At 37.3% G+C, this 27,735-nt stretch overlaps 1 protein-coding gene across 32 annotated transcripts in view; it reads right to left on the reverse strand.

The window, feature by feature from the left end:
* TCF7L2 (transcription factor 7 like 2) overlaps positions 1-27,735 on the reverse strand; it is a 338,204-nt gene that overhangs the window by 218,949 nt on the left and 91,520 nt on the right. For 21 of the 32 annotated variants that reach the window (XM_053692713.1, XM_053692724.1, XM_053692720.1 and 18 more), the window contains exon 4: positions 24,096-24,152. The exons of the other annotated variants lie outside the window; for them this stretch is intronic. In XM_053692713.1, the coding sequence (XP_053548688.1) occupies positions 24,096-24,152 (57 nt within the window). The remainder of the gene's footprint in view (positions 1-24,095; positions 24,153-27,735) is intronic. 32 annotated transcript variants of the gene reach the window in all.

The following is a 27,735-nucleotide window of genomic DNA, read 5'->3' on the forward strand; positions in this document are numbered from 1 at the left end:
GTAACCAGTGTGTCACATAATAACTCACTACACACAAATGTAACCAGCGTGTCACATAACTCACTTCACACAAATGTAACCAGCGTGTCACATAACTAATTTCACACAAATGTAACCAGCATGTCACACAACTCACTGCACACAAATGTAACCAGCGTTTCACATAACTCACTTCACACAAACGTAACCAGCGTTTCACACAACTCACTACACACAAATGTAACCAGCGTGTCACATCATAACTCGCTTCACACAAATGTAACCAGCGTGTCACATAACTCACTACACACAAATGTAACCAGCGTGTCACATAACTCACTACACACAAATGTAACCAGCGTGTCACATAACTCACTTCACACAAATGTAACCAGCGTGTCACATAACTCACTACACACAAATGTAACCAGCGTGTCACATAACTCACTTCACACAAATGTAACCAGCGTGTCACATAACTCACTTCACACAAATGTAACCAGCATGTCACATAACTCACTTCACACAAATGTAAGCAGCGTGTCACATAACTCACTACACACAAATGTAACCAGCGTGTCACATAACTCACTTCACACAAATGTAAGCAGCGTGTCACATAACTCACTTCACACAAATGTAACCAGCATATCACATAACTCACTTCACACAAATGTAACCAGCGTGTCACATAACTCACTTCACACAAATGTAACCAGCGTGTCACATAACTCACTACATACAAATGTAAGCAGCGTGTCACATAACTCACTTCACACAAATGTAACCAGCGTGTCACATAACTCACTTCACACAAATGTAACCAGCGTGTCACATAACTCACTACATACAAATGTAAGCAGCGTGTCACATAACTCACTACATACAAATGTAAGGAGCGTGTCACATAACTCACTTCACTCAGCAAGAGATTGTAAGTACATGACAAGAAAAATGTCACATATCAGAATTTTTCAAGAATATTTCTACTCTTTGTAAATTATTTTTAATTGTATCTCTATTAAAGGGACAGTCAACACGAAAATTGTTATTGTTTAATAAGATAGATGCCTTTACTAGCCATTCCCCAGCTTTGCACAACCAACACTGTTACATTAATATATTCTGCCAGTTTCTAAGCCACTACAGACGGCCTCTTATCACATTCTTTTTTATTAGCTTTTCACAACAGGAGGCTGCTAGTTTATGTGGACCATATAGATAACATTGTGATCACGCCTGTGTAGTTATTTAAGAATCAGCACCACATAGCACTAATTGGCCCCTATTTATCAAGCTGTCAACCGCAAATACGCTGGAATTCTGCAGCGTAATTGTGGCGAGCTTGAGTCCCCTTAGTTATCAAAGCCTAAAGACTGGCAAAAGTAAAAATCTGTGACGTAACATACGATCCGCCGGTCTCAGTCCGACACAGATCGATGCTTACGTCACTACAGATGTTCCGAAATACAAATTCGGCACTATCTGACTACTTTTGCTAGTTAACAAATATCTACCAGGTACGCTTGCCACTATTCCGACCAAGCGTACCTGGTTTTCAATCCGCCACCCTGGAGACGGCGGATGCCCTAGGAATCAATGGGAGTCTGAAAGCAGCGAAAGCTCATGTTCGCTGCTGCCCGATATCCCATTGATTCCTATGGGAGAATAAAAGTTATGTTTACACCTAACACCCTAACATATACCCCGAGTCTAAACACCCCTAATCTGACGCCCCTACACCGCCGCCAACCTACATTATACTTATTAACCCCTAATCTGCCGCCCTGCCACCGCCTACATTATACTTATTAACCCCTAATCTGCCACCCCCTACACCGCCTCCACCTACATTATGCTCTTAACCCCTAATCTGCCGCCCCCTACACCGCCGCCACCTAAATAAAAGTTATTAACCCCTCCCGGAGCCCACCGCAACTAAATAAATGTATTAACCCCTAAACCACCAGCCCCTCACATCGCCATAAACTAAATTAAACTATTAACCCCTAAACCTAACAACTCGCTAATTTTATATTAAATATTAACTCATCCCTATCTTATAATAAATTAAAACTTACATTCAGATTTAAATTAAACTATATTAAACTATTAATCTACTCTATCTATTAGACTAAAATTACATTAAACTACAAATTAAATTAACTATATTATATATTTTAACACCTAACCCTACTCAAATAATTTAAATCTACACTAAAAAATTACTAAGTTACAAAAAACTAACAAGTAAATTACAAAAAATAACAAACACTAAGTTACACAAAATAAAAAAGAAATTATCAAAGATTTAAACTAATTACATCTACTCTAAGAGCCCTATGAAAATAAAAAAGCCCCCCAAAATAAAAAAAACCCTAGCCTATAAAAAACTACAAATAGCCCTTAAAAGGGCCTTTTGCGGGGCATTGCCCCAAAGAAATCAGCTCTTTTACCTGTAAATAAAAAATACAAATACCCCTCAACAGTAAAACCCACCACCCACACAACCAACCCCCGAAATATAAACCTAACTAAAAAAAAACTAAGCTCCCCATTGCCCTGAAAAGGGCATTTGGATGGGCATTGCCCTTAAAAGGGCATTTAGCTCTATTGCAGCCCAAACCCCTAATCTAAAAATAAAACCCACCCAATAAACCCTTAAAAAAATCCTAACACTAACCCCTGAAGATCCACTTACTGTTTTGAAGATCCGACATCCATCCTCCAAGAAGCCGGCAGAAGTCTTCATCCAAGCGGCTGAAGTCTTCATCCAAGCACGCAGAAGTCTTCACCCAGACGGCATCTTCTATCTTCATCCATCCGGCGTGGAGCTGCTCCATCTTCAAGACATCCGACGCGGAGCATCCTCTTCATTCGACGTCTTCTTCCCGAATGAATGTTCCTTTAAATGACATCATCCAAGATGGGTCCCTTAGATTCCGATTGGCTGATAGAATTCTATCAGCCAATCGGAATTAAGGTTGAAAAAATCCTATTGGCTGTTGCAATCAGCCAATAGGATTGAGCTTTCATCCTATTGGCTGATCCAATCAGCCAATAGAATGCAAGCTCAATCCTACTGGCTGATTGCTACAGCCAATAGGATTTTTTCAACCTTATTTCCGATTGGCTGATAGAATTCTATCAGCCAATCGGAATCTAAGGGACGCCATCTTGGATGACGTCATTTAAAGGAACATTCATTCGGGAAGAAGACATCGAATGAAGCGGATGCTCCGGGTCGAATGTCTGGAAGATGGAGCCGCTCCGCGCCGGATGGATGAAGATAGAAGATGCCGTCTGGGTGAAGACTTCTGCGGGTTTAGATGAAGACTTTGGCCGCTTGGATGAAGACTTCTGCCAGCCTCAATGAGGACTTCTCCCGGCTTCTTGGAGGATGGATGTCAGATCGTCAAAACTGTAAGTCGATCTTCAAGGGTTAGTGTTAGGATTTTTTAAGGATTTAATGGGTGCGTTTTATTTTTAGATTAGGGGTTTGGGCTGCAATAGAGCTAAATGCCCTTTTAAGGGCAATGCCCATCCAAATGCCCTTTTCAGGGCAATGGGGAGCTTAGGTTTTTTTAGTTAGGGTTTTATTTGGGGGGTTGGTTGTGTGGGTGGTAGGTTTTACTGTTTGGGGGGTGTTTGTATTTTTTATTTACAGGTAAAAGAGCTAATCTCTTTGGGGCAATGCCCTGCAAAAGGCCCTTTTAAGGGCTATTTGTAATTTATTGTAGTCTAGGGCTTTTTTATTTTGGCGGTGCTTTTTTATTTTCATAGGGCTCTTAGATTAGGTGTAATTAGTTTAAATCTTTGATAATTTCTTTTTTATTTTGTGTAACTTAGTGGGGTTTTTTTTTGTAACTTAGTGTTTGTTATTTTTTGTAACTTTGTAATTTTTTAGTGTAGATTTAAATTATTTGAGTAGGGTTAGGTGTTTAAATATATAATATAGTTTATTTAATTTGTAGTTTAATGTAATTTTAGTCTAATAGTTAGGGTAGATTAATTATTAGTTTAATATAGTTTAATATAATTTTAGTATAATAGTTAGGGTAGATTAATTAATAGTTTAATATAGTTTAATGTAATTTTAGTCTAATAGGGTAGATTAATTAATAGTTTAAAATAGTTTAATTTAAATCTAAAGGTAAGTTTAAATGTATTATAAGATAAGGATGTTAGGTTTAGGGGTTAATAGTTTAATTTAGTTTATGGCGATGTGGGGGGCTGGCGGTTTAGGGGTTAATAAGTTTAGTAAGTGGTAGTGATATGGGAGGCCAGGGGTTTAGGGGTTAATACATTTATTTAGTTGCAGTGGGCTCCGGGAGCGGCAGGATAGGGGTTAATAACATAATGTAGGTGGCGGCGGTGCAGGTGGCGGCAGATTAGGGGTTAAGAACATAATGTAGGTGGCGGCGGTGTAGAGGGGGCGGGAGAGTAGGGGTTAAGAACATAATGTAGGTGGCGGCGGGGTCCAGGAGCGGCGGGATAGGGGGTTAATAACTTTATTAGAGTTGTGGTGGGCTCCGGGAGCGGTGGTTTAGGGGTTAATAACTTTATTTAGTTGCGGCGGGGTCCGGGAACGGCGGGATAGGGGTTAAAAAGTTTAGTATAGTGGCGGTGTTTAGTGATAGTATACAAATAAAGCTGGGAAAAAGCCGAAGAGCAGCGAGATCGATGACTGTCAGTTAACAACAGTCTGCTGCTCATCGGGGCTTTTTGACAGCTTTTTTGGCAAATATGGAGAACGTATTCAGGTCCGCAGCCGTGATGTTAGGCGAGTGTATTGGTGCCGTCGAATGCAGCACAGTTGACGGCTTGATAAGTAGGCCTTATTGGCTAAAATGCAAGTTGCAAGATAATAAATAAACATTTATGTGATCAGGGGGCTGTCAGAAGAGGCTTAGATACAAGGTAATCACAGAGGTAGTATATTAATATAACAGTGTTGGTTATGCAAAACTGGGGAATGGGTAATAAAGGGATTATCTATCTTTTTAACCTATTAAAATGTTATTGTAGACAATCTCTTTAATGCATTTATTTGTTCCTCTTTTCCTGTAATTTAATTGTAAAATGTTTTCAATACTGAGAACTGAAAGTGCACACGTCAGACTTCACAAGCCTATTCCTGTCACATATCTTTCCCTATGCGGCCTCAAAACAGATAACAAGATTACAGACTGCAAAACAAAGAGTTTGCTAAACATAATGACAGTGGGTAGCTACTCCAGTATTAACTCCTGATTGGATTCTCCAAAAAAGGCAAGTGGTGGTTGGAGTCTAGCTGTTGGAAAACAAAGCAATAATGCATCAGACTCTGTCCCTTTAAGTCTACTAAAGCCAAAATGACTATGCCACAGATTGGCAAAATTATTTAAAATTTAAGAACCTCACAAAATACAGAGAAGCTAATTATTTTTAAGAGCCATGGAAGGATTTTATGCAAGGAGGAATGCTGAAAAGTTAGAAACAAAAACAGTCTGTTCCCCTTTAAAGGTACTAGAAAACTATATTCTTCAGGATACAGATAGAACATACAATTTTAAAGAGCTTTCCAATTTACTTCTATTATCAAATCTGCTTAATTCCCTGGATATCCTTTGCTGAAGGAACAGCATTGCACTACTGAGAGCTAGCTGAACACATCTAGTCAGCCAATCACAAGAGACAAATGTGTTCAGGCAGCTTGCTCCCACTAGTGTAGGATATGTACATATTATATTTCAACAATAGATAGCAAGAGAACAAAGTACATTTGAAAATAGAAGTAAATTAAAAAGTGTCTTAAAATAACCTGCTGTATCGGAACCATGCAAGTTTCATTTTGACTTTTCTATCCCTTTAAGTTGCTAAAACAAGTTATTGTATATTTACCTGCTCAGGTTATTTTTTTCTTACTTATAATGTTTCCCTTTGTATAATTATGTGTATCAAGCTCTGACATTATCTCAGACCATTGACTTATATGTAACTAATAATTTAACAAACTAATCCCCCATATTGCTGCTACTGTAATACACTGATGCCCTGTATCTATAGAAACAGAACCAGCTACTGTAATACACTGATGCCCTGTATCTATAGAAACAGAACCAGCTACTGTAATACACTGATGCCCTGTATCTATAGAAACAGAACCAGCTACTGTAATACACTGATGCCTGTATCTATAGAAACAGAAGCAGCTACTGTAATACACTGATGCCCTGTATCTATAGAAACAGAACCAGCTACTGTAATACACTGATGCCTGTATCTATAGAAACAGAACCAGCTACTGTAATACACTGATGCCTGTATCTATAGAAACAGAAGCAGCTACTGTAATACACTGATGCCTGTATCTATAGAAACAGAAGCAGCTACTGTAATACACTGATGCCTGTATCTATAGAAACAGAAGCAGCTACTGTAATACACTGATGCCCTGTATCTATAGAAACAGAACCAGCTACTGTAATACACTGATGCCCTGTATCTATAGAAACAGAACCAGCTACTGTAAATCACTGATGCCCTGTATCTATAGAAACAGAACCAGCTACTGTAATACACTGATGCCCTGTATCTATAGAAACAGAACCAGCTACTGTAATACACTGATGCCCTGTATCTATAGAAACAGAACCAGCTACGGTAATACACTGATGCCCTGTATCTATAGAAACAGAAACAGCTACTGTAATACACTGATGCCCTGTATCTATAGAAACAGAACCAGCTACTGTAATACACTGATGCCCTGTATCTATAGAAACAGAACCAGCTACGGTAATACACTGATGCCCTGTATCTATAGAAACAGAAACAGCTACTGTAATACACTGATGCCCTGTATCTATAGAAACAGAACCAGCTACTGTAATACACTGATGCCCTGTATCTATAGAAACAGAACCAGCTACTGTAATACACTGATGCCCTGTATCTATAGAAACAGAACCAGCTACTGTAATACACTGATGCCCTGTATCTATAGAAACAGAACCAGCTACTGTAATACACTGATGCCCTGTATCTATAGAAACAGAACCAGCTACTGTAATACACTGATGCCCTGTATCTATAGAAACAGAACCAGCTACTGTAATACACTGATGCCCTGTATCTATAGAAACAGAACCAGCTACTGTAAATCACTGGTGCCCTGTATCTATAGAAACAGAACCAGCTCTGTTTTGGTATCTTTTCCTAACACACAATTACCTTGTAGCTTTACTAACCAGTGTAACATTAGATTTCTGTATTTCTTCTAATGTTCTCCTGTATCTAATACAAATCTCTCTATCTCTAGGGATGCAAAATGCTCTCGGTACAACAGGTTATTCTCCTATATCACAAAACATACAGTTTTTGGGGGGCTGTGCTAAAACAATGCATTTGGTTTAAGAACCATACTTTGTCTTACAGTAACTCAATGTGATATTGTATCACTATTAATACAATGCAATAACATAGTAGTGTCTACCCATATAACATGCTGTTCTCTTTTATTTCTACTAATGTAATATCCTGACCTCTTATGACCACTATTAGAATAACAGTCCCTTGCACCTTTGCTAATAAAACAAGTTGTCCCCCTGTATTTCTAATATTGTAGCTGACTATTCTCTTTTATGTCTAATAATATAACACACTACTGCCCTGGACTTTTATTAATACAACACTATTCTCTTTTATCTCCAACAATTCAACACAGTGTTCCCTTGTAACTACTAATAAAACATGGGGTAATTAGTAGAACACGTTTTAGACATTTTAGTGGAATTTTTAACCACTTTTTTACGCTTTAAGGGACATGAATGTCAAAATATAAACTGCTCAATTACATCAGATCAGCTCCTGGAGAAAAAAATCTGACATGGTGCTCGTAATAACAATGGAAATAATCAAAAATAGACAAACTCATTGCTTGTTCCACTCCAACAAATATGGCCGCACTAGACAATTATTTGTTGACCTGGCAATATGGAAAGTGGACGTACTGGATATGTTGATTTCATATTTTTTTAGCTACTTTGCAATATCTATGACATTAAATAAGGCAACTTTCTCATATTTTTTTACTCCAAAAATCAGCACATTTTAAATGTGCCAAACCTGGAGCACACGCATGTGCTCATTTTTGCATATTACAAATTTCAGTTGTAGTTGGTTCGTTACGGCCTTCAGTGAAAGTGAGAATGTTAATTCCAAAGCCACAAATATTTATTTTCAAGTACATTTTTACAGTAAAATTGTGGTAAAGGATTAAAAGTAAAACCCGCGCTCACAGGCAGAACGTGTGCAAACAAATACTGAATGAATCACAGCTTCCTGAATGGTGTCTATAGTGTGGTTAACAGATGATTGCAGTGATTTATTGCCTCAGATTTAAAGGGGCATTTAACTCAATGAGATTGTAAATATAAAGTATTTATGTGTAGTTAAAGACTTATTTTGTCCCCTTTACCTACTGAGCTTCTATACGGGTGCCTCTATGTTTAAGTTTTCCCCTTATCTATCTCTCCTGCTAAGGACAATTTGGGACAGACATGACATGTAAAACAATTGTGCAACTAAGGCTGTGTGGAACCATATGGCTCCTACAGTTCATATAAATCTATCAGCATTTAATACAGCTGTACCATCCTAGTTACTGATACTATTGTACCATTTATAAAAAAACAACAAAAACCTGACAACTACGCAGCTCTCACCGTCTAAGGGCTAGATTACAAGTGAAGCGCTATTTATATATCATGCTCACGCGTTAAAGGGATACTGAACCCAAATTTTTTTTCTACCGTGATTCAGATAGAGCATGCAATTTTAAGCAATTTTCTAATTTACTCCTATTATCATTTTTTCTTTGTTCTCTTGCTATCTTTATTTGAAAAGAAGGCATCTAAGCTTTTTTTTTTTTTTGTTCAGACTCTGGACAGCACTTTTTTTTATTGGTGGATGAATTTATCCACCAATCAGCAAGAACAACCCAGGTTGTTCACCAAAAATGGGCCGGCATCTAAACTTACTTTCTTGCATTTCAAATAAAGATACCAAGAGAATGAAGAACATTTGATAATAGGAGTAAATTAGAAAGTTGTTTAAAATTTCATGCTCTATCTAAATCACACAAGAAAAAAATTGGGTTCAGTGTCCCTTTAACTCCACTAAAAGTAAGTTTTTTGCTCTCATGGGGGTCTATTTATGTAGGTGCGGACAGACATGATCTACTATAGCGTATCATGTCCGCCGCACATCAATAAACGCAGACAGCATACGCTCTATGCATTTATCATTGCACCATCAGTTCTGGTGAACTGCTGGTGCAATACCGCCCCCTGCAGATCAACCCGATCGGGCTGATTGCTGTCCGCCACCTCAGAGCTGGTGGACGAGTTAAAGGGACAGTCTACAACAGAATTTTTATTGTTTTAAAAGATAGATAATCCCTTTATTACCCATTTCCCAGTTTTGCATAACCAACACAGTTATAATAATATACTTTTAACCTCTGTGATTATCCTGTATCTAAGCCTCTGCAAACTGCCCCTTTTTTCAGTTCTTTTGCAGTCTAGCCAATCAGTGCCTGCTCCCAGATTACTTCAAGTGCACGAGCACAGTGTTATCTATATGAAATAGGTGAACTAACACCCTCTAGTGGTGAAAAACTGTTAAAATGCAATCTGAAAGAGGTGGGCTTCAAGGTCTAAGAAATTTTGGTTAAGCTTTCAACTAAGAATACCAAGAGAACAAAGCAAAATTGGTGATAAAAGTAAATGGGAAAATTGTTTAAAATTACATGCTCTATCTGAATCATAAAAACATAATTTATGCTTACCTGATAAATTCCTTTCTTCTGTTGTGTGATCAGTCCACGGGTCATCATTACTTCTGGGATATTATCTGCTCCCCTACAGGAAGTGCAAGAGGATTCACCCAGCAGAGTTGCTATATAGCTCCTCCCCTCTACGTCACCTCCAGTCATTCGACCAAAGACCAACGAGAAAGGAGAAACCAAGGGTGTAGTGGTGACTGGATTATAATTTAAAAAAAATATTTACCTGCCTTAAAAAACAGGGCGGGCCGTGGACTGATCACACAACAGAAGAAAGGAATTTATCAGGTAAGCATAAATTATGTTTTCTTCTGTTATGTGTGATCAGTCCACGGGTCATCATTACTTCTGGGATACCAATACCAAAGCAAAAGTACACGGATGACGGGAGGGATAGGCAGGCTCATTATACAGAAGGAACCACTGCCTGAAGAACCTTTCTCCCAAAAATAGCCTCCGAAGAAGCAAAAGTGTCAAATTTGTAAAATTTGGAAAAAGTATGAAGCGAAGACCAAGTTGCAGCCTTGCAAATCTGTTCAACAGAGGCCTCATTCTTAAAGGCCCAAGTGGAAGCCACAGCTCTAGTAGAATGAGCTGTAATTCTTTCAGGAGGCTGCTGTCCAGCAGTCTCATAGGCTAAACGAATTATGCTACGAAGCCAGAAGGAGAGAGAGGTAGCCGAAGCCTTATGACCTCTCCTCTGACCAGAGTACACGACAAACAGGGAAGACGTTTGTCGAAAATCCTTAGTTGCCTGCAAGTAGAACTTGAGGGCACGAACTACATCCAGATTGTGTAGAAGACGTTCCTTCTTTGAAGAAGGATTTGGACACAAGGATGGAACAACAATCTCTTGATTGATATTCCTGCTAGTGACTACCTTAGGTAAGAACCCAGGTTTAGTACGCAGAACTACCTTGTCTGAGTGAAAGATCAGATAAGGAGAATCACAATGTAAGGCTGATAATTCAGAGACTCTTCGAGCCGAGGAAATAGCCATTAAAAATAGAACTTTCCAAGATAACAATTTTATATCAATGGAATGAAGGGGTTCGAACGGAACACCCTGTAAAACGTTAAGAACTAAGTTTAAACTCCATGGCGGAGCAACAGTTTTAAACACAGGCTTGATCCTAGCTAAAGCCTGACAAAATGCCTGGACGTCTGGATTTTCTGACAGACGCTTGTGTAACAATATGGACAGAGCTGAGATCTGTCCCTTTAATGAGCTAGCTGATAAACCCTTTTCTAAACCTTCTTGTAGAAAGGACAATATCCTAGGAATCCTAACCTTACTCCAGGAGTAATCTTTGGATTCACACCAGTATAGGTATTTACGCCATATTTTATGGTAAATCTTTCTGGTAACAGGCTTCCTAGCCTGTATCAGGGTATCAATAACCGACTCAGAAAAACCACGTTTTGATAAAATCAAGCGTTCAATTTCCAAGCAGTCAGCTTCAGAGAAGTTAGATTTTGATGTTTGAATGGACCCTGTATCAGAAGGTCCTGTCTTAGAGGTAGAGACCAAGGCGGACAGGATGACATGTCCACTAGATCTGCATACCAAGTCCTGCGTGGCCATGCAGGTGCTATTAGAATCACTGATACTCTCTCCTGTTTGATTTTGGCAATCAATCGAGGAAGCAGCGGGAAGGGTGGAAACACATAAGCCATCCTGAAGTTCCAAGGTGCTGTCAAAGCATCTATCAGAACCGCTCCCGGATCCCTGGATCTGGATCCGTAGCGAGGAAGTTTGGCGTTCTGGCGAGACGCCATGAGATCTATATCTGGTTTGCCCCAACGTCGAAGTATTTGGGCAAAGACCTCCGGATGAAGTTCCCACTCCCCCGGATGAAAAGTCTGGCGACTCAAGAAATCCGCCTCCCAGTTCTCTACTCCCGGGATGTGGATTGCTGACAGGTGGCAAGAGTGAGACTCTGCCCAGCGAAATATCTTTGATACTTCCATCATTGCTAGGGAGCTTCTTGTCCCTCCCTGATGGTTGATGTAAGCTACAGTCGTGATGTTGTCCGACTGAAACCTGATGAACCCCCGAGTTTTTAACTGGGGCCAAGCTAGAAGGGCATTGAGAACTGCTCTCAATTCCAGAATGTTTATTGGCAGGAGACTTTTCTCCTGACTCCATTGTCCCTGAGCCTTCAGAGAATTCCAGACAGCGCCCCAACCTAGTAGGCTGGCGTCTGTTGTTACAATTGTCCAGTCCGGCCTGCTGAATGGCATCCCCCTGGACAGATGTGGCCGAGAAAGCCACCATAGAAGAGAGTTTCTGGTCTCTTGATCCAGATTCAGAGTGGGGGACAAATCTGAGTAATCCCCATTCCACTGACTCAGCATGCACAATTGCAGCGGTCTGAGATGTAGGCGTGCAAAGGGTACTATGTCCATTGCTGCTACCATTAAGCCGATCACCTCCATGCATTGAGCTACTGACGGGAGTTGAATGGAATGAAGGACACGGCATGCATTTAGAAGCTTTGTTAATCTGTCTTCTGTCAGATAAATCTTCATTTCTACAGAATCTATAAGAGTCCCCAAGAATGGAACTCTTGTGAGAGGAAAGAGAGAACTCTTCTTTTCGTTCACTTTCCATCCATGCGACCTTAGAAATGCCAGAACTAACTCTGTATGAGACTTGGCAGTTTGAAAGCTTGAAGCTTGTATCAGAATGTCGTCTAGGTACGGAGCTACCGAAATTCCTCGCGGTCTTAGTACCGCCAGAAGGGCACCCAGAACCTTTGTGAAGATTCTTGGAGCCGTAGCCAATCCGAATGGAAGGGCTACAAACTGGTAATGCCTGTTTAAGAAGGCAAACCTTAGATACCGGTAATGATCTTTGTGAATCGGTATGTGAAGGTAAGCATCCTTTAAATCCACTGTGGTCATGTACTGACCCTCTTGGATCATGGGTAAGATTGTCCGAATAGTTTCCATTTTGAACGATGGAACTCTTAGGAATTTGTTTAGGATCTTTAAATCCAAGATTGGCCTGAAAGTTCCCTCTTTTTTGGGAACCACAAACAGGTTTGAGTAAAACCCTTGTCCTTGTTCCGACCGCGGAACCGGATGGATCACTCCCATTAATAATAGATCTTGTACACAGCGTAGAAACGCGTCTTTCTTTATTTGGTTTGTTGACAACCTTGACAGATGAAATCTCCCTCTTGGGGGAGAGAATTTGAAGTCTAGAAGGTATCCCTGAGATATGATCTCTAGCGCCCAGGGATCCTGGACATCTCTTGCCCAAGCCTGGGCGAAGAGAGAGAGTCTGCCCCCCACTAGATCCGGTCCCGGATCGGGGGCCCTCGGTTCATGCTGTCTTAGGGGCAGCAGCAGGTTTCCTGGCCTGCTTGCCCTTATTCCAGGACTGGTTAGGTTTCCAACCTTGTCTGTAACGAGCAACAGCTCCTTCCTGTTTTGGTGCAGTGGAAGTTGATGCTGTTCCTGTTTTGAAATTCCGAAAGGGACGAAAATTAGACTGTCTAGCCTTAGCTTTGGCTTTGTCTTGAGGTAGAGCGTGGCCCTTACCTCCTGTAATGTCAGCAATAATTTCTTTCAAACCGGGCCCAAATAAAGTTTGCCCCTTGAAAGGTATATTAAGTAATTTGGACTTAGAAGTTACATCAGCCGACCAGGATTTTAGCCACAGCGCCCTACGTGCCTGAATGGCGAATCCTGAATTCTTAGCCGTAAGTTTGGTTAAATGTACTACGGCCTCCGAAATGAATGAATTAGCTAGTTTAAGGACTCTAAGCCTGTCCGTAATGTCGTCCAGCGTAGCTGAACTAAGGTTCTCTTCCAGAGACTCAATCCAAAATGCTGCCGCAGCCGTAACCGGCGCGATGCATGCAAGGGGTTGCAATATAAAACCTTGTTGAACAAACATTTTCTTAAGGTAACCCTCTAATTTTTTATCCATAGGATCTGAAAAAGCACAGCTATCCTCCACCGGGATAGTGGTACGCTTAGCTAAAGTAGAAACTGCTCCCTCCACCTTAGGGACCGTTTGCCATAAGTCCCGTGTGGTGGCGTCTATTGGAAACATCTTTCTAAATATTGGAGGGGGTGAGAACGGCACACCGGGTCTATCCCACTCCTTAGTAACAATTTCAGTTAATCTCTTAGGTATAGGAAAAACGTCAGTACTCGCCGGTACCGCAAAGTATTTATCCAACCTACACATTTTCTCTGGTATTGCAACAGTGTTACAATCGTTAAGAGCTGCTAAGACCTCCCCTAGTAATACACGGAGGTTTTCCAATTTAAATTTAAAATTTGAAATATCTGAATCCAATCTGCTTGGATCAGAACCGTCACCAACAGAATGAAGCTCTCCGTCCTCATGCTCTGCAAGCTGTGACGCAGTATCAGACATGGCCCTAGAATTATCAGCGCACTCTGTTCTCACCCCAGAGTGATCACGCTTGCCTCTTAGTTCTGGTAATTTAGCCAAAACTTCAGTCATAACAGTAGCCATATCTTGTAATGTTATCTGTAATGGCTGCCCAGATGTACTAGGCGCCATAATATCACGCACCTCCCGGGCGGGAGATGCAGGTACTGACACGTGAGGCGAGGTAGTCGGCATAACTCTCCCCTCGCTGTTTGGTGAAATTTGTTCAATTTGTACAGATTGGCTTTTATTTAAAGTAGCATCAATACAGTTAGTACATAAATTTCTATTGGGCTCCACCTTGGCATTGGAACAAATGACACAGGTATCTTCCTCTGAATCAGACATGTTTAACACACTAGCAATAAACATGCAACTCGGTTACAATTTTATTTAACAAAAACGTACTGTGCCTCAAGAAGCACTAAACGATTAAATGACAGTTGAAATAATGAACTGAAAAACAGTTATAGCATCACTCTTTACAAACAACACAACTTTTTAGCAAAGGTTTGTTCCCATTAGTAAAATAACACTAATTAAATTTTAAACATAAAAATTACAGAGCAACGTTTTAAATCACAGTCAGTATATAAGTCTCACAGCTCTGCTGAGAGAATCTACCTCCCTTCAAAGAAGTTTGAAGACCCCTGAGTTCTGTTAGAGATGAACCGGATCATGCAGAAAATACAAGAGTAACTGACTGGAAATTTTTGATGCGTAGCAAAGAGCGCCAAAAACGGCCCCTCCCTCTCACACACAGCAGTGAGAGAGAAACGAAACTGTCATAATTAAAACAAGCAAACTGCCAAGTGGAAAAATAATGCCCAAATATTTATTCACTCAGTACCTCATTAATGCAAACGATTCTACATTCCAGCAAAAACGTTTAACATGAAAAATACCTAATAAAAGGTTTAATGTACTTTTACAGAGTAATTCCGGTGAAATACCATCCCCAGAATACTAAAGTGTAGAGCATACATACATGTTCATTATAACGGTATGGCAGGATTTTTTCATCAATTCCATTCAGAAAATAAAAACTGCTACATACCTCAATGCAGATTCAACTGCCCGCTGTCCCCTGATCTGAAGTTTTTACCTCCCTCAGATGGCCGAGAAACAGCAATATGATCTTAACTACTCCGGTTAAAATCATAAGAAAAACTCTGGTAGATTCTTCTTCAAACTCTGCCAGAGAGGTAATAACACGCTCCGGTGCTATTTAAAATAACAAACTTTTGATTGAAGTTCTAAAAACTAAGTATAATCACCATAGTCCTCTCACACCTCCTATCTAGTCTTTGGGTGCAAGAGAATGACTGGAGGTGACGTAGAGGGGAGGAGCTATATAGCAACTCTGCTGGGTGAATCCTCTTGCACTTCCTGTAGGGGAGCAGATAATATCCCAGAAGTAATGATGACCCGTGGACTGATCACACATAACAGAAGAAAGTTTATTTTGGCCTAGACTGTCCCTTTAAGGAGCAGCGGTCTTAGAATATTGCGATCGCGTTAACATATTCACCCATAGGGGCTGATTTATCAAAGCGCCAATCGCCCCTACCTAATGCATCTGTTTCCGCACGAGCCATCAGGCTCGCCGGAAACAGTAGTTATGAAGCAACGGTCTTAAGGCGATGCTCCTTAACTCATCCTCCACCTCTGAGGCGGCAGACAGCAATCAGCCCGATCGGATACGCGAATGTGCAGGGGGCGATATTGCACAAGCATTTCACAAGGAATGCTTGTGCAATGATAAATGCCAATAGTGTATGCTGTCAGCAATTATCGATGTAGGGCGAACACGATCCGCTGCCCGAAGATGATAAGACGGCCCCATAGACTTCTATGGAGTGCGAAAAGTGGGGAAAACAACTAACACCCAACAAGTCGCACAAGCCCCATCACATTTTCTCAAGTGCGCTAACCCAACATGAAATATTAATATTTCACATTCCAATGTTCTTCACATAGTAGACAATGTTCTATTTATTCATAAATACATATTTATTTTTTAGGAGAGCTCTAATCATTTGATTTATAACATTAGATCATTATTTCACTTTGTGCACTTTGTGCACTTATAGTGCTCTTTTTATTTATTCATTTACTTTTATTTTTTAAACATTTATTGCAGGTTTCATTGTACTGAATCTATGCTATTATTTTGTTGTTTATCCATTATGTGATTCACATGATGACGTATATGGGCAGTTCTTCTGATTAGCGGTGGGGTTCAGCACCTGTTAAAAGCACTGTTTGTCACTCACATTACTTAGTCTGATAAAAAGGTGAGATCCATGAAACGTCACTGTACTCTTGTGTGCCAATAAAGCACTTCTTGCACAAATCCAGTGAGTGTATGCTATTTGTGGAACTATATATATATATATATATATATATATATATATAGATACACATGAATATCTATTTAAAAATACTTAGAACATATTCTCTTATGTGAAGAACATTGGAATGTGAAATATTTACAGTAAATACCTAATTAAACACTTTATTAAATTTGAGTATTGCATAAATTATTTTTCATGTTTTCAGCTACTTGACTGCAAAGGGCTCCAATGCACTTATATATATGTCTATAAATGTATACTTATATTATAGTATGTAAAAGTTGGGACAACCGACTGTTTACCAGTGTGTAACATCACTTTTTTTTTTAATAACAATTATTAAGCATTTGGGCACTAGAAATACCAGTTGGTTAAAGGGACACTGTACCCAAAAATTTTCTTTCGTGAGTCAGATTGAGCATGAAATTTTAAGCAACTTTCTAAATTACTCCTATTATCAAATTTTCTTCATTCTCTTGGTATCTTTATTTGAAATGCAAGAATGTAAGTTTAGATGCCGGTCCATTTTTGGTGAACAACCTGGGTTGTCCTTGCTGATTGGTGGATAAATTCATCCACCAATAAAAAAAAGTGCTGTCCAGAGTACTGAAACCAAAAAAAAAAAAGCTTAGATGCCTTTTTTTCAAATAATGATAGCAAGAGAACGAAGAAAATTTGATAATAGGAGTAAATTAGAAAGTTGCTTAAAATTGCATGCTCTTTCTGAATTACAAAAGAAAAAATTTGGGTTCAGTGTCCCTTTAAGTTTAGCAAGTGGAATTTTCTCCCATTCATCCATTATGTATGTCTTCAGCTGCACAACTGTACGGGGCCTTGGTTGTTATTTTGCGCTTCATAATGCGCCAAACATTCTCAATCGGAGACAGGTCATGACTGCAGACAGACCATGCTAGCACCCGCATTCTCAGTTTACGCAACCATGCGCTTGTAATCCGGGCAGAATGTGGTTTGGCATTGTCCTGCTAAAAAATGCAGGAACGTCCCAGGAAAAAACGACGTCTAGATGGCAGCATATGTTGCACCAAAATGTAAACATATCTTTCTGCATTAATGGTGCCCTCACAGATGTGCAAGTTACCCAAAGGTTTACCAAAGTATTCCCAAGCCCATGTCAGGATATCCATTACAGACTCAGGACGGTTTTTGAGACAGTGTCGTCTGAGGAATCGGAGATCACACGCATTGAGAAGTGGTTTTTGGCCTTGCCCTTTACGCACCAAGATTTGACCGGATTGTGTACTGTAGAAGGAGAAATGCCCCAAATCCTACCGATTTGTCTTTGGGGAATGTTGTTCTCACAGTGTTGGATTATTCGCTGACGCATCTGTTGCCAGATTGGCGAGCCCCGACCCATTCTTGCTCTTGAAGGGCTAGGCCTTTTTTGGAGGCTCCTTATATACTATGATTACACGATTGCCTTACCTGTTTCACATTCCCTTCTTATTTCAACTTGTCTCATCGCAATTACTCCTAAATTGCTCCTGTCCCAATTTTTTTGGAGTGTGTTGCAGTCATCAGATTTGAAATGAGTGTAGCGTATCATGTCCGCTGCACATCGCTGCACATCCATAAATGCCAACAGATTTATCATTGCACCAGTAGTTCTTGTGAACTGCTGGTGCAATGCCGCCTCCTGCATTGCACCAGCATTGCATAGATTGGCCGCTAGCAGGGGGTGTCAATCAACTTGATCGTATTCGATTGGTTTGATTTCTGTCCGCCGCCTCAGAGCAGGCAGACAAGTTATGGAGCAGCGGTCTTTTAGAAACAAGGGGCCTCAAGCTCCATACAGAGCTTGATAAATGTGCCCCTTTTAATTTGTTTGTTTTTTATTTGCATTTTCCATACTGTCAACTTTTTCAGAATTTGTACATAAATATATAAGTACACACACATAAACATATACAGTATATATAAATACATATGTACACACACATAAACATATACAGTATATATAAATACATATGTACACACACATAAACATATACAGTATATATAAATACATATGTACACACACATAAACATATACAGTATATATAAATACATATGTACACACACATAAACATATACAGTATATATAAATACATATGTACACACACATAAACATACAATATATATAAATACATATGTACACACACATAAACATATACAGTATATATAAATACATATGTACACACACATAAACATATACAGTATATATAAATACATATGTACACACACATAAACATATACAGTATATATAAATACATAAGTACACACACATAAACATATACAGTATATATAAATACATATGTACACACACATAAACATATACAGTATATATAAATACATATGTACACACACAAACATATACAGTATATATAAATACATAAGTACACACACATAAACATATACAGTATATATAAATACATATGTACACACACATAAACATATACAGTATATATAAATACATATGTACACACACAAACATATACAGTATATATAAATACATATATACACACACATAAACATATACAGTATATATAAATACATATGTACACACACATAAACATATACAGTACATATAAATACATAAGTACACACACATAAACATATACAGTATATATAAATACATAAGTACACACACATAAACATATACAGTATATATAAATATATATACAAGACATGCATATGTATGTATCTCTATGTTAAAGCTCTATACGGTCCTTTTCTTCTAAAACCTCATATCGCTGAGCCCTTATACATTTTTATTGCAATTTTTTAAATATTTTTTATTAGATAGTGTTGTTATGAATGTAAATGTCATTTGAATGTGTTTTGTGCAACTCAAGCATAACAGTTAACTAGAGCTCTGAGGTTGCAATATCGCGACATACGTTAAATTAAATTGAGACGAGCAAACACCTTTACTTTAAACTTGTAATATGCACGCTACTTCCGACGCGCAACAGTTAGAGTGCCACTCATAATGAAGCCACAAATGGGCACACTAACACACAATCAGGTTTATCATTATGCACCGAAATGAGCCATTTGCTGTAAAACTGCTTATTTCCCTCTGAATTGCCTTATGAGTGCTGAAAATGTTCTGCTCAGTACAATCAATGCAGTGCTTAAATGGACATTAAACTGTGAGATTGTAACATAAAATAATTATGTGAAGTAATTAAAATCTACAAATTACTTTTTCTTTAATTCTTGGATCTCTCAATTCCACTGAGTTTCTTTAGTGTAATGGACACCATCATGTTGTAACCTAGATGTTCCCCTTATCTGTCTCTTCTGCTGAGGACAATTAGGTACAGATATAAAACCAGCAATAAAAGAGACAATGCAAACAAGGCTGTGTGGAAAACCTGTTAGAGAGTTATTTTAACAATCCTATACACGACTTAGCTTTGTTTGCACATTCTCTTTTACTGTCTGCTTTGTACATGTCTCTAGTTGTTCTCAACACAACAGATAGATAAAGGGAAATCATAGGTTTCAACATGGATGCACACATTACTTTAGAGAAATGGGACATAGTTATAAAAACTAAACCTTTACACTTATATCATTAATATTTAAACAACTGATATAATTTAAAAACACATCTATGTATTATTCTCAGGCTAATCTTTGCTTTGCATAAATCATCAGATCTAATATTTAACTACTGTTTAATCTCTTTAAAGAGACATTTAATTCCAAAATGATCAGCAATGTGTAGAATGTATATAATCTTCAATTCAATACAGCACCAAAATAGTAAATTTGCAGGAAAAAGTTTTGCAAAATCTAATGCTATACACAGCTTTTCTATAGAATCAGAAACTAACCATTTGTTAAGACTAATTTTTTTATTCTTTTTATTAAAGTAAACATTTTACTTTCTTGATTCAGACATTAGAGTATATTATAAACACCTTTCCAATTTACTTCTATAATCTAATTTGCTTTTTTCTCTTGGTGTTCTTTGTTGAAGACTAAACCTAGGTAGGCTTAGGAGCGTGCACATATGTTACAAATACTACTGTCAGATGGCGTAAGACGAATATCAAGAGAACTAAGCAAATTTGACAATAGAAGTAAATTGTAAAGTTGTTTAAAATGTCATGCTCTGTGCAATCAATTTAGGTTAAATTTTTAATTTACTGTCCCTTTAATTCCTATTTATCATAGTGCGAGCGAACATGATACGATGTAGAGTATAATGCCCGCTGCACATCGATAAATGGTGACAGCATTCGCTGTCAGCATTTATCATTGCACCAGCAGTTCAGTTGTGAACCGCTGGTGCAATGCCGCCCCCTGCAGATTTGCGGTCAATCCGCCGTTAGCAGGGGGTGTCAAGCAACCCGATCGTATTCGATAAGGTTTATTTCTGTCCGCAGCATCAAAGCAGGCGGAAAAGTTATGGAGCAGCGGCCTTTAAGGAGCTTGATAAATCGGCCGTTAGCAGGGAGTGTCAAGCAACCCGATCGTATTCGATCAGGTTTATTTCTGTCCGCGGCCTCAGAGCAGGCGGACAAGTTATGGAGCAGCGGCCTTTAAGGAGCTTGATAAATCGGCGCCCTAGTATCTGATAGATTAGGAGTGGTAAACCATTAAAGAGCATGCGTTCAAATTGATGCAAACTGCATGCCAACAAGAATTGTTTGAGTGCCACCTTGTGCAAAGCATGTCAAGGGTCACAACCTCTTCCCCAAGGACTCGCTTAATGTAATACAAAGAGATAAAAATGCAAACACTGTGAACTAAAGATCACACACTGGCAATATCTCACAAAGCATAGCTCTAAATACCTTTTAAGATTAAGGGTTTGAGCTTAAACAAAGATTCCCTTGAATAATTTGAAGGAAATGATGACTTTCATTGAACATACAAAATCTATTCACATTTCCAGAAGTCCAGACGCACTGTACACATTTAGTTCCATCCAAAAGAGGGTATTTTGCAATGTATTTTTTTCCAGATATTCGTCCTGTTAGTTTTAGTGTACAATGCCCCTTAAAATTCTGTCCACCCATCTAGTTTATCGCTCATTGTAAATATTTGTATTACCTATTCTACACATTTCCTAACACCCAAAATCCTTATCACGTGACAGCCATAGACTAACTAATGTGTATAATTCTTTTTAATAAAGTGCTTTGGCTAAAAGCTCTGATTTGCAGTGTATGTGGCAAGTGTGTAATGACTTCTGCCATGACAATAAACATGTTTTATACACTTTCTATTTGCACCCTTTTTGCAATTACATAAACTGATATTCTTAACCCTCTGGCTGCCAGATTTTGATGATGTACAAAAAAAAATTGATATAAAACACAAGTTTACTTAATGAAGAAACTAATGGAGCTCTAAAACTGCTGAATTTCTGAAAATGTTTTTTTCTTTAAAAAATATAAAAACAAATAAATAAAAATGCCCAGGTGTGCATTAAGTATGCAGCTGCATTCTGGAGTTTGACCTTTTTCCAAAAAAGTGACTGGAAAAAGCACAGTCTAGATTACAATAGCAAGGTAGGGGACTGTGTTAAAAAATAATCATAAAGTGGTTCCTTAAATACAGGATGGGAGGCATAACTGCCTGTAAGATATTGTGTGTCTTATATTCCAAATCAAGATGGTCAGGTAGCCATACCCTATATTCTATAAATCAAAGCTGCATCTTATAGACACTTGCATCTTATATGCTGTAAAATGATCCAGTATATTATTTAGACTATAAAACTGAAAACCAATATGTGTTACACCATATTCAATATACATAAGGATAACAGGAAAACATCTACCTATCACAATGTTTTACAGCAGCGCATGCACATTGTCTAATGGAACAGTGGTTACATATATTATACATAAATAGTGATTTATTTAGAACAGAATTGTGGGCTGAACTATGAATATTAACATTTTCAGGGATTTTTCTGAATGAGACTGTAAAATGAAATCCTAGGAAGTATGTAATGAAAGGGTGTATAAATCATGACTGGTGTGAATTATCCACACAATCAATGCCACTGTATCAATCTCTGCTGTTGTAATCTGCTAATATGTTTTTTAGAATACATGTTTTAACCAATATGCATATTTACAATTGTGGCAGGGGCTCAAATCTATCCATAGAAAAGGAAACACCAGTGCACTTTAGCAAAGATCTAGTTTTTGGTTTGGCCATAAACATTTATATCAATATACAAAAATGTTTCACAGGTATAATATTTAAACAGGTAACATAAAAGGCAGAGTATTCATATGCATTTAACAAGACATAAAAGGGTTAAATGGAATTCATGGCAGTACATTCTGGTTAAACATTATCACCCACTGCCATACTCAAGCATTTGCCACCAAGTTTTACATTACTGGCAACGTCTGACACTTCTGACAAAAACATTTTAGCAAGAGAACGTGTATTACAGAAATACGTTAAATTGTAATTAAAATCCTCTACTGTGTATTTCAAATAAGTACTTTATTTTTAATATGGGAACCTATATGTAAATATACATATATGTGGTGTGCGTGTGTATTTACTAAGGCTCTGAAATGTCACAATATTTTTGTCTAATAATTTACTTTTTTTTTCATTTTAAGTGTGTGTTTATCCTCCCTTGCTTATATATATATGTCTATATATATATTATATATATATATATATATAGATATATATATATATATATATATATATATATATATATATATATATATATATATATATATATATATATATAGATATATACACACACAGTATAATGTAAGGTTAACTGATGATTCGCTTGGATAGATGATTTGATTTGCACATTTCTCTTTTTAAACAAACAACTTTATTTAGACTGTTTTATACAAACAACTTTATTTAGACTGTTTTATACAAACAACTTTATTTAGACTATGTTATACAAACAACTTTACCAATGTCATACTAAAATCTTATACTCTAAAATAGACAAAAGCTATTTAGCATGCACAGAATCAGATCTATTACACATGATGTTAGTAATCTTTAGCATGTCACAATACATGTATTTAGCATCTAGCTGCATGCTGTACTCAATATTCCATGGACACTAGGACTCCATTTCATCCTTTTATATAATTTCCATTATTTGACTATAAAATAAGAATATGTCAATTCTACAACAAAGTCTGGTTACCGTGGTTTACTCAATCCTTAGAAAACTTCCAAGAACTGAGTATTTGATGATAACAAAACTTTTGCAGATCTTTAAAATGTGGATATTATTAATATATCCACAAAATTCACTATAGAGAAAATCTAACATTAGTCTATACCTCATTGTGCTTTATACGGAAATAATATAATGCACTAAGTGTTAGGCGTTTGCTTTTTTTTTTCTTTATATCTATCAGGTAAAATTTGGTCATCATCATATGTTTATCAAAAAAACTACAGTGTCCAAGGAGAATAATAAAGGTTACCCACATAGCATACAAGGACGTCTATTTTTCACCATAGCAACAAGCCTATTTATAATTTGGCCTACCTGCATCAAAGGGCTGCAACAAGAAGCTAAATGCAGATCTAGAGGTACATTCACGCACTAAGATGAAGAAGAAACTCACATAAGCATGTCAATGAAACGCTTCCAAATAAATTACATGCACAATTATAAGCATTTACACTCAACCTGGATTTCATTTCTTTACTAAACCATTACATTTAAAAGTACGGGAGGGGAGGGACAAAAAAAACCAAAATGTTTGGGGTCAAGAAAAAAGGAGAATGATTTCGATAGATTATTGTTTTTCTAAATTTCTGGATCTTTAAATACTAATAGAAAGTAAGAATATAATAGTGTGATGACTTTAAGTAGAGGCAGCAAATGACAAACTATCTGTGTTATACCCAGGTAAGAGAGGAAGGAGGGGGGGTCGGTGTAGCCCTAATTGCATACTCAAGTTCAAAGTAAAGACAAAAAGGAATCCTGATGAAACTAAAAATAACAGATCTGATCCATCTTAAAGGAACAGGAAACACTTTGAAATTATAATACAAAATATTTAATTATAAGTAATAAATAAAAGTTACACACATCCATTGTTTTTTCTTTGCTTTTGCTGTTAAACACTTTCACTTTTGTGTTAAAATTGTGCTTCTCCCAAATAAAACCAAGTTTTCCCCCAGACCTATTTTATGGGCATACAACTGGGCTAAATATAAAGACCACTCGGCTGAATTTTTCTCCCAGTTTGTTGCACACTTTATCATCAAATCAATTTATGTTAAATTATGCAATTACCATAATTTGTGAATTGTATAGCTTAAAGGGAATGTAAAGTAAAAATTAAACTTCTATGATTAAACTTTTAGACAACGCATACAATCTTAAACCATTTCCCATATTTACTTGTATTATCTCATTTGCTTTATACTCTTGGTATTCTTTGTTGAAAAGCATACCTAGGTAGGCTCAGGAGCAGCAATGCACTACTTGGATTTAGTTGCTGATTGGTGGCTGCACATATATGCCTTTTGTCACTGGCTCACCCAATGTGTTCAGCTAGCTCCCAGTAGTGCATTGCTGTTCCTTCTACAAATGATACAAAAAGAATAAAGCAAATATGTTAAGAAAAGTAAATTGGAAAGTTGTTTAAAATTGTAAGTTCTTTCTGAATCATGAAAGAAAAAAAACAGGCTTCATGTCCCTTTAAGTAACATTTATAAATAACAGAACATGTTATAATATTACAAAGTAATTCTTGAAAATGCTGAGCATTGCCTAAAAAATTGTGACATACTAGACTGTGATTGCTTAGAGCAGTAGACCAACTCATTTACAGCTAGCCTTGGTTTGTCACAACTAGGGGAGATACGATGAACATACTCACCAGGATTTGCAAGCAGTTTTTTCAAATATTTAAAGGGACACTGAACCCAATTTTTTTCTTTCATGATTCAGATAGAGCATGCAATTTTAAACAATTTTGTAATTTACTCCTATTATCAATTTTTCTTCATTCTCTTGCTATCTTTATTCGAAAAGCAAGAATGTAGGTTTAGAAGCCGGTCCATTTTTGGTTCACAACCTGGGTTGTGTACCCACCAATAAGCAAGTTATTTCCAGGTTCTAAACCAAAAATTGTCTGGTTCCTTAGCTTAGATACCTTCTTTTTCAAATAAAGATAGCAAAAGAACAAAAAAATTGATAATAGGAGTAAATTAGAAAGTTGCTTAAAATTGCTGTTTTATCTAAATCATGAAAAAAAAAATTGTTTAGTGTCCCTTTAATAAAGTGAGAGTTTAAATGCATTTAATACATGTATTCTATATATGTAGTAGGTATTTTGCAATTTAGGTTTAGTACTTAAAGGGACATTCTAGCCAAAAACTTTCTTTCATGCTTTAGAAAGAGCATGCTATTTTAAACAGTTTTCCAATTTACTTCTGTTATCTAATTTGCTTGATTTTCGTGATATTGTTGGTTGAAAAGTATATCTAGATATGCTCAGTATCTGCTGATTGGTTGCTGCACATAGATGCCTCTTGTTATTGGCTCACCCATGTGCATTGCTATTTCTTCAACAAGGGATATCTAAAGAATGAAGCAAATTATTTAATAGAAGTAAATTGGAATGTTGTTTAAAATCATATTCTCTATCTGAATCATGAAAGAAATATTTTTGGTTTCATGTCCCTTTAATAAATAAATATATATATATATATATATATATATATCCAAGGTATTCAAGGCACAAATTAATTGTATAATTTGTCATAAATTGATTTAATGATAATTTGTGCAACAAACTTTGAAGAAATGTAAAAATAAGTAATTTTAGTTTAGCATTGCTTTACATTTTAGCTGGTTGGTCAGTAAAATCAGTTGGCTGAAAACTGATAAACTTTGAGTGTAGATAGAGTACTTGGCACAGAAATGTAACCAAACCTTTCTTCACCCCACTGATTTTACTGAGCAACCAGAGAATGAGTCACTAGTGGGTAGGTGGAATAGAGAAGACTCTAAGCTTCCATTTTTATCAGTAAGTAGGAGGCCATCAATTTTCAGAATTAAATAACAGAAAAAGGGACAAAACAAATAACATATACATATAGTACATACAATGAAATATCAAAGTGTGTGAGGTCCCTCTGTATATTCATTCATTTACAATGCCCATTTATTTTCATGTATAAAGGTACATAAATGTGTATGGATTGTAACAGTTGATAAATATCCCATAGGTAAAGCAAAGTTTTGCTATTATTTTTTAGTCTTTTTTTTTCCAAGTCCAGAAACTAAATAAATGTTAGCCTGGCATCTAAGGACACAGAACGATTACAGATTTACGTTCAAAGAACAACCATTGATTCTTTTTGATAGACCTGAAATAAATTAAGCTAGATTGTCTCGCTTGAGAGTGGAACTTAATCCCTTAGTCAGATCCTGGAGAATTCAAACCAAACTAGCTGTTAATTTAGACTTTATAAAATAAATCCTGAGAAATCCAGCCTGATATACCCCAGAGCTCCAGCTTGTATCGAACCTGAGAGCAATCAGCTAATAGCCCCTCTCACAGGCTGCGTATGCACTCAGATCGCTTTCCTAGGCAAGAGAAGGCTGATGTAAGCCAAGTTCCCATGTTCTATTCCACTTGTACCAATATAATTAACCCTTCTCTGCCTTAAAGGGACAGTAACCACCTTGAGATATTAATACATTCATAGTAAAACAACTTTGCAATATACTAATATTGACTAAGGCTAGCTTTGTTGTCTGCAAACTCAAGCCCAGCTTGGCTACTCCAAATACGACAGCTGTGGGTGGTGTTTGTCTAGTAAAAAGAATCACAGCAAACAAGATGTTAATGTATTTCCAAAATGTTTAGACATGGCTGATCCCTTATTCTGCAGCCTGGGTTTTGAGCACTATACGGCGCACTGCTTGCAAGTATGTTTGTAACAAACAAAAAGAGGTTCATTTGATAACAGAATTGCAATTTTATTTTTATATTGTACCTTCAATCTGAATAATGAAATTCAAATTTTGACTCCCATGTCCCTTTAAATAATATGTCCAGCATCCCTGCAGTATAACCTATCATTTACCCAAATTCCAGATTTTAGTTTAATAATATACTAATAAAATATTTGCATTACTTATATAGCACCCTTTATAGGGACTC

This window comes from Bombina bombina, chromosome 9, assembly GCF_027579735.1.
Source record: "Bombina bombina isolate aBomBom1 chromosome 9, aBomBom1.pri, whole genome shotgun sequence".
Taxonomy (NCBI): Eukaryota; Metazoa; Chordata; class Amphibia; order Anura; family Bombinatoridae; genus Bombina; species Bombina bombina.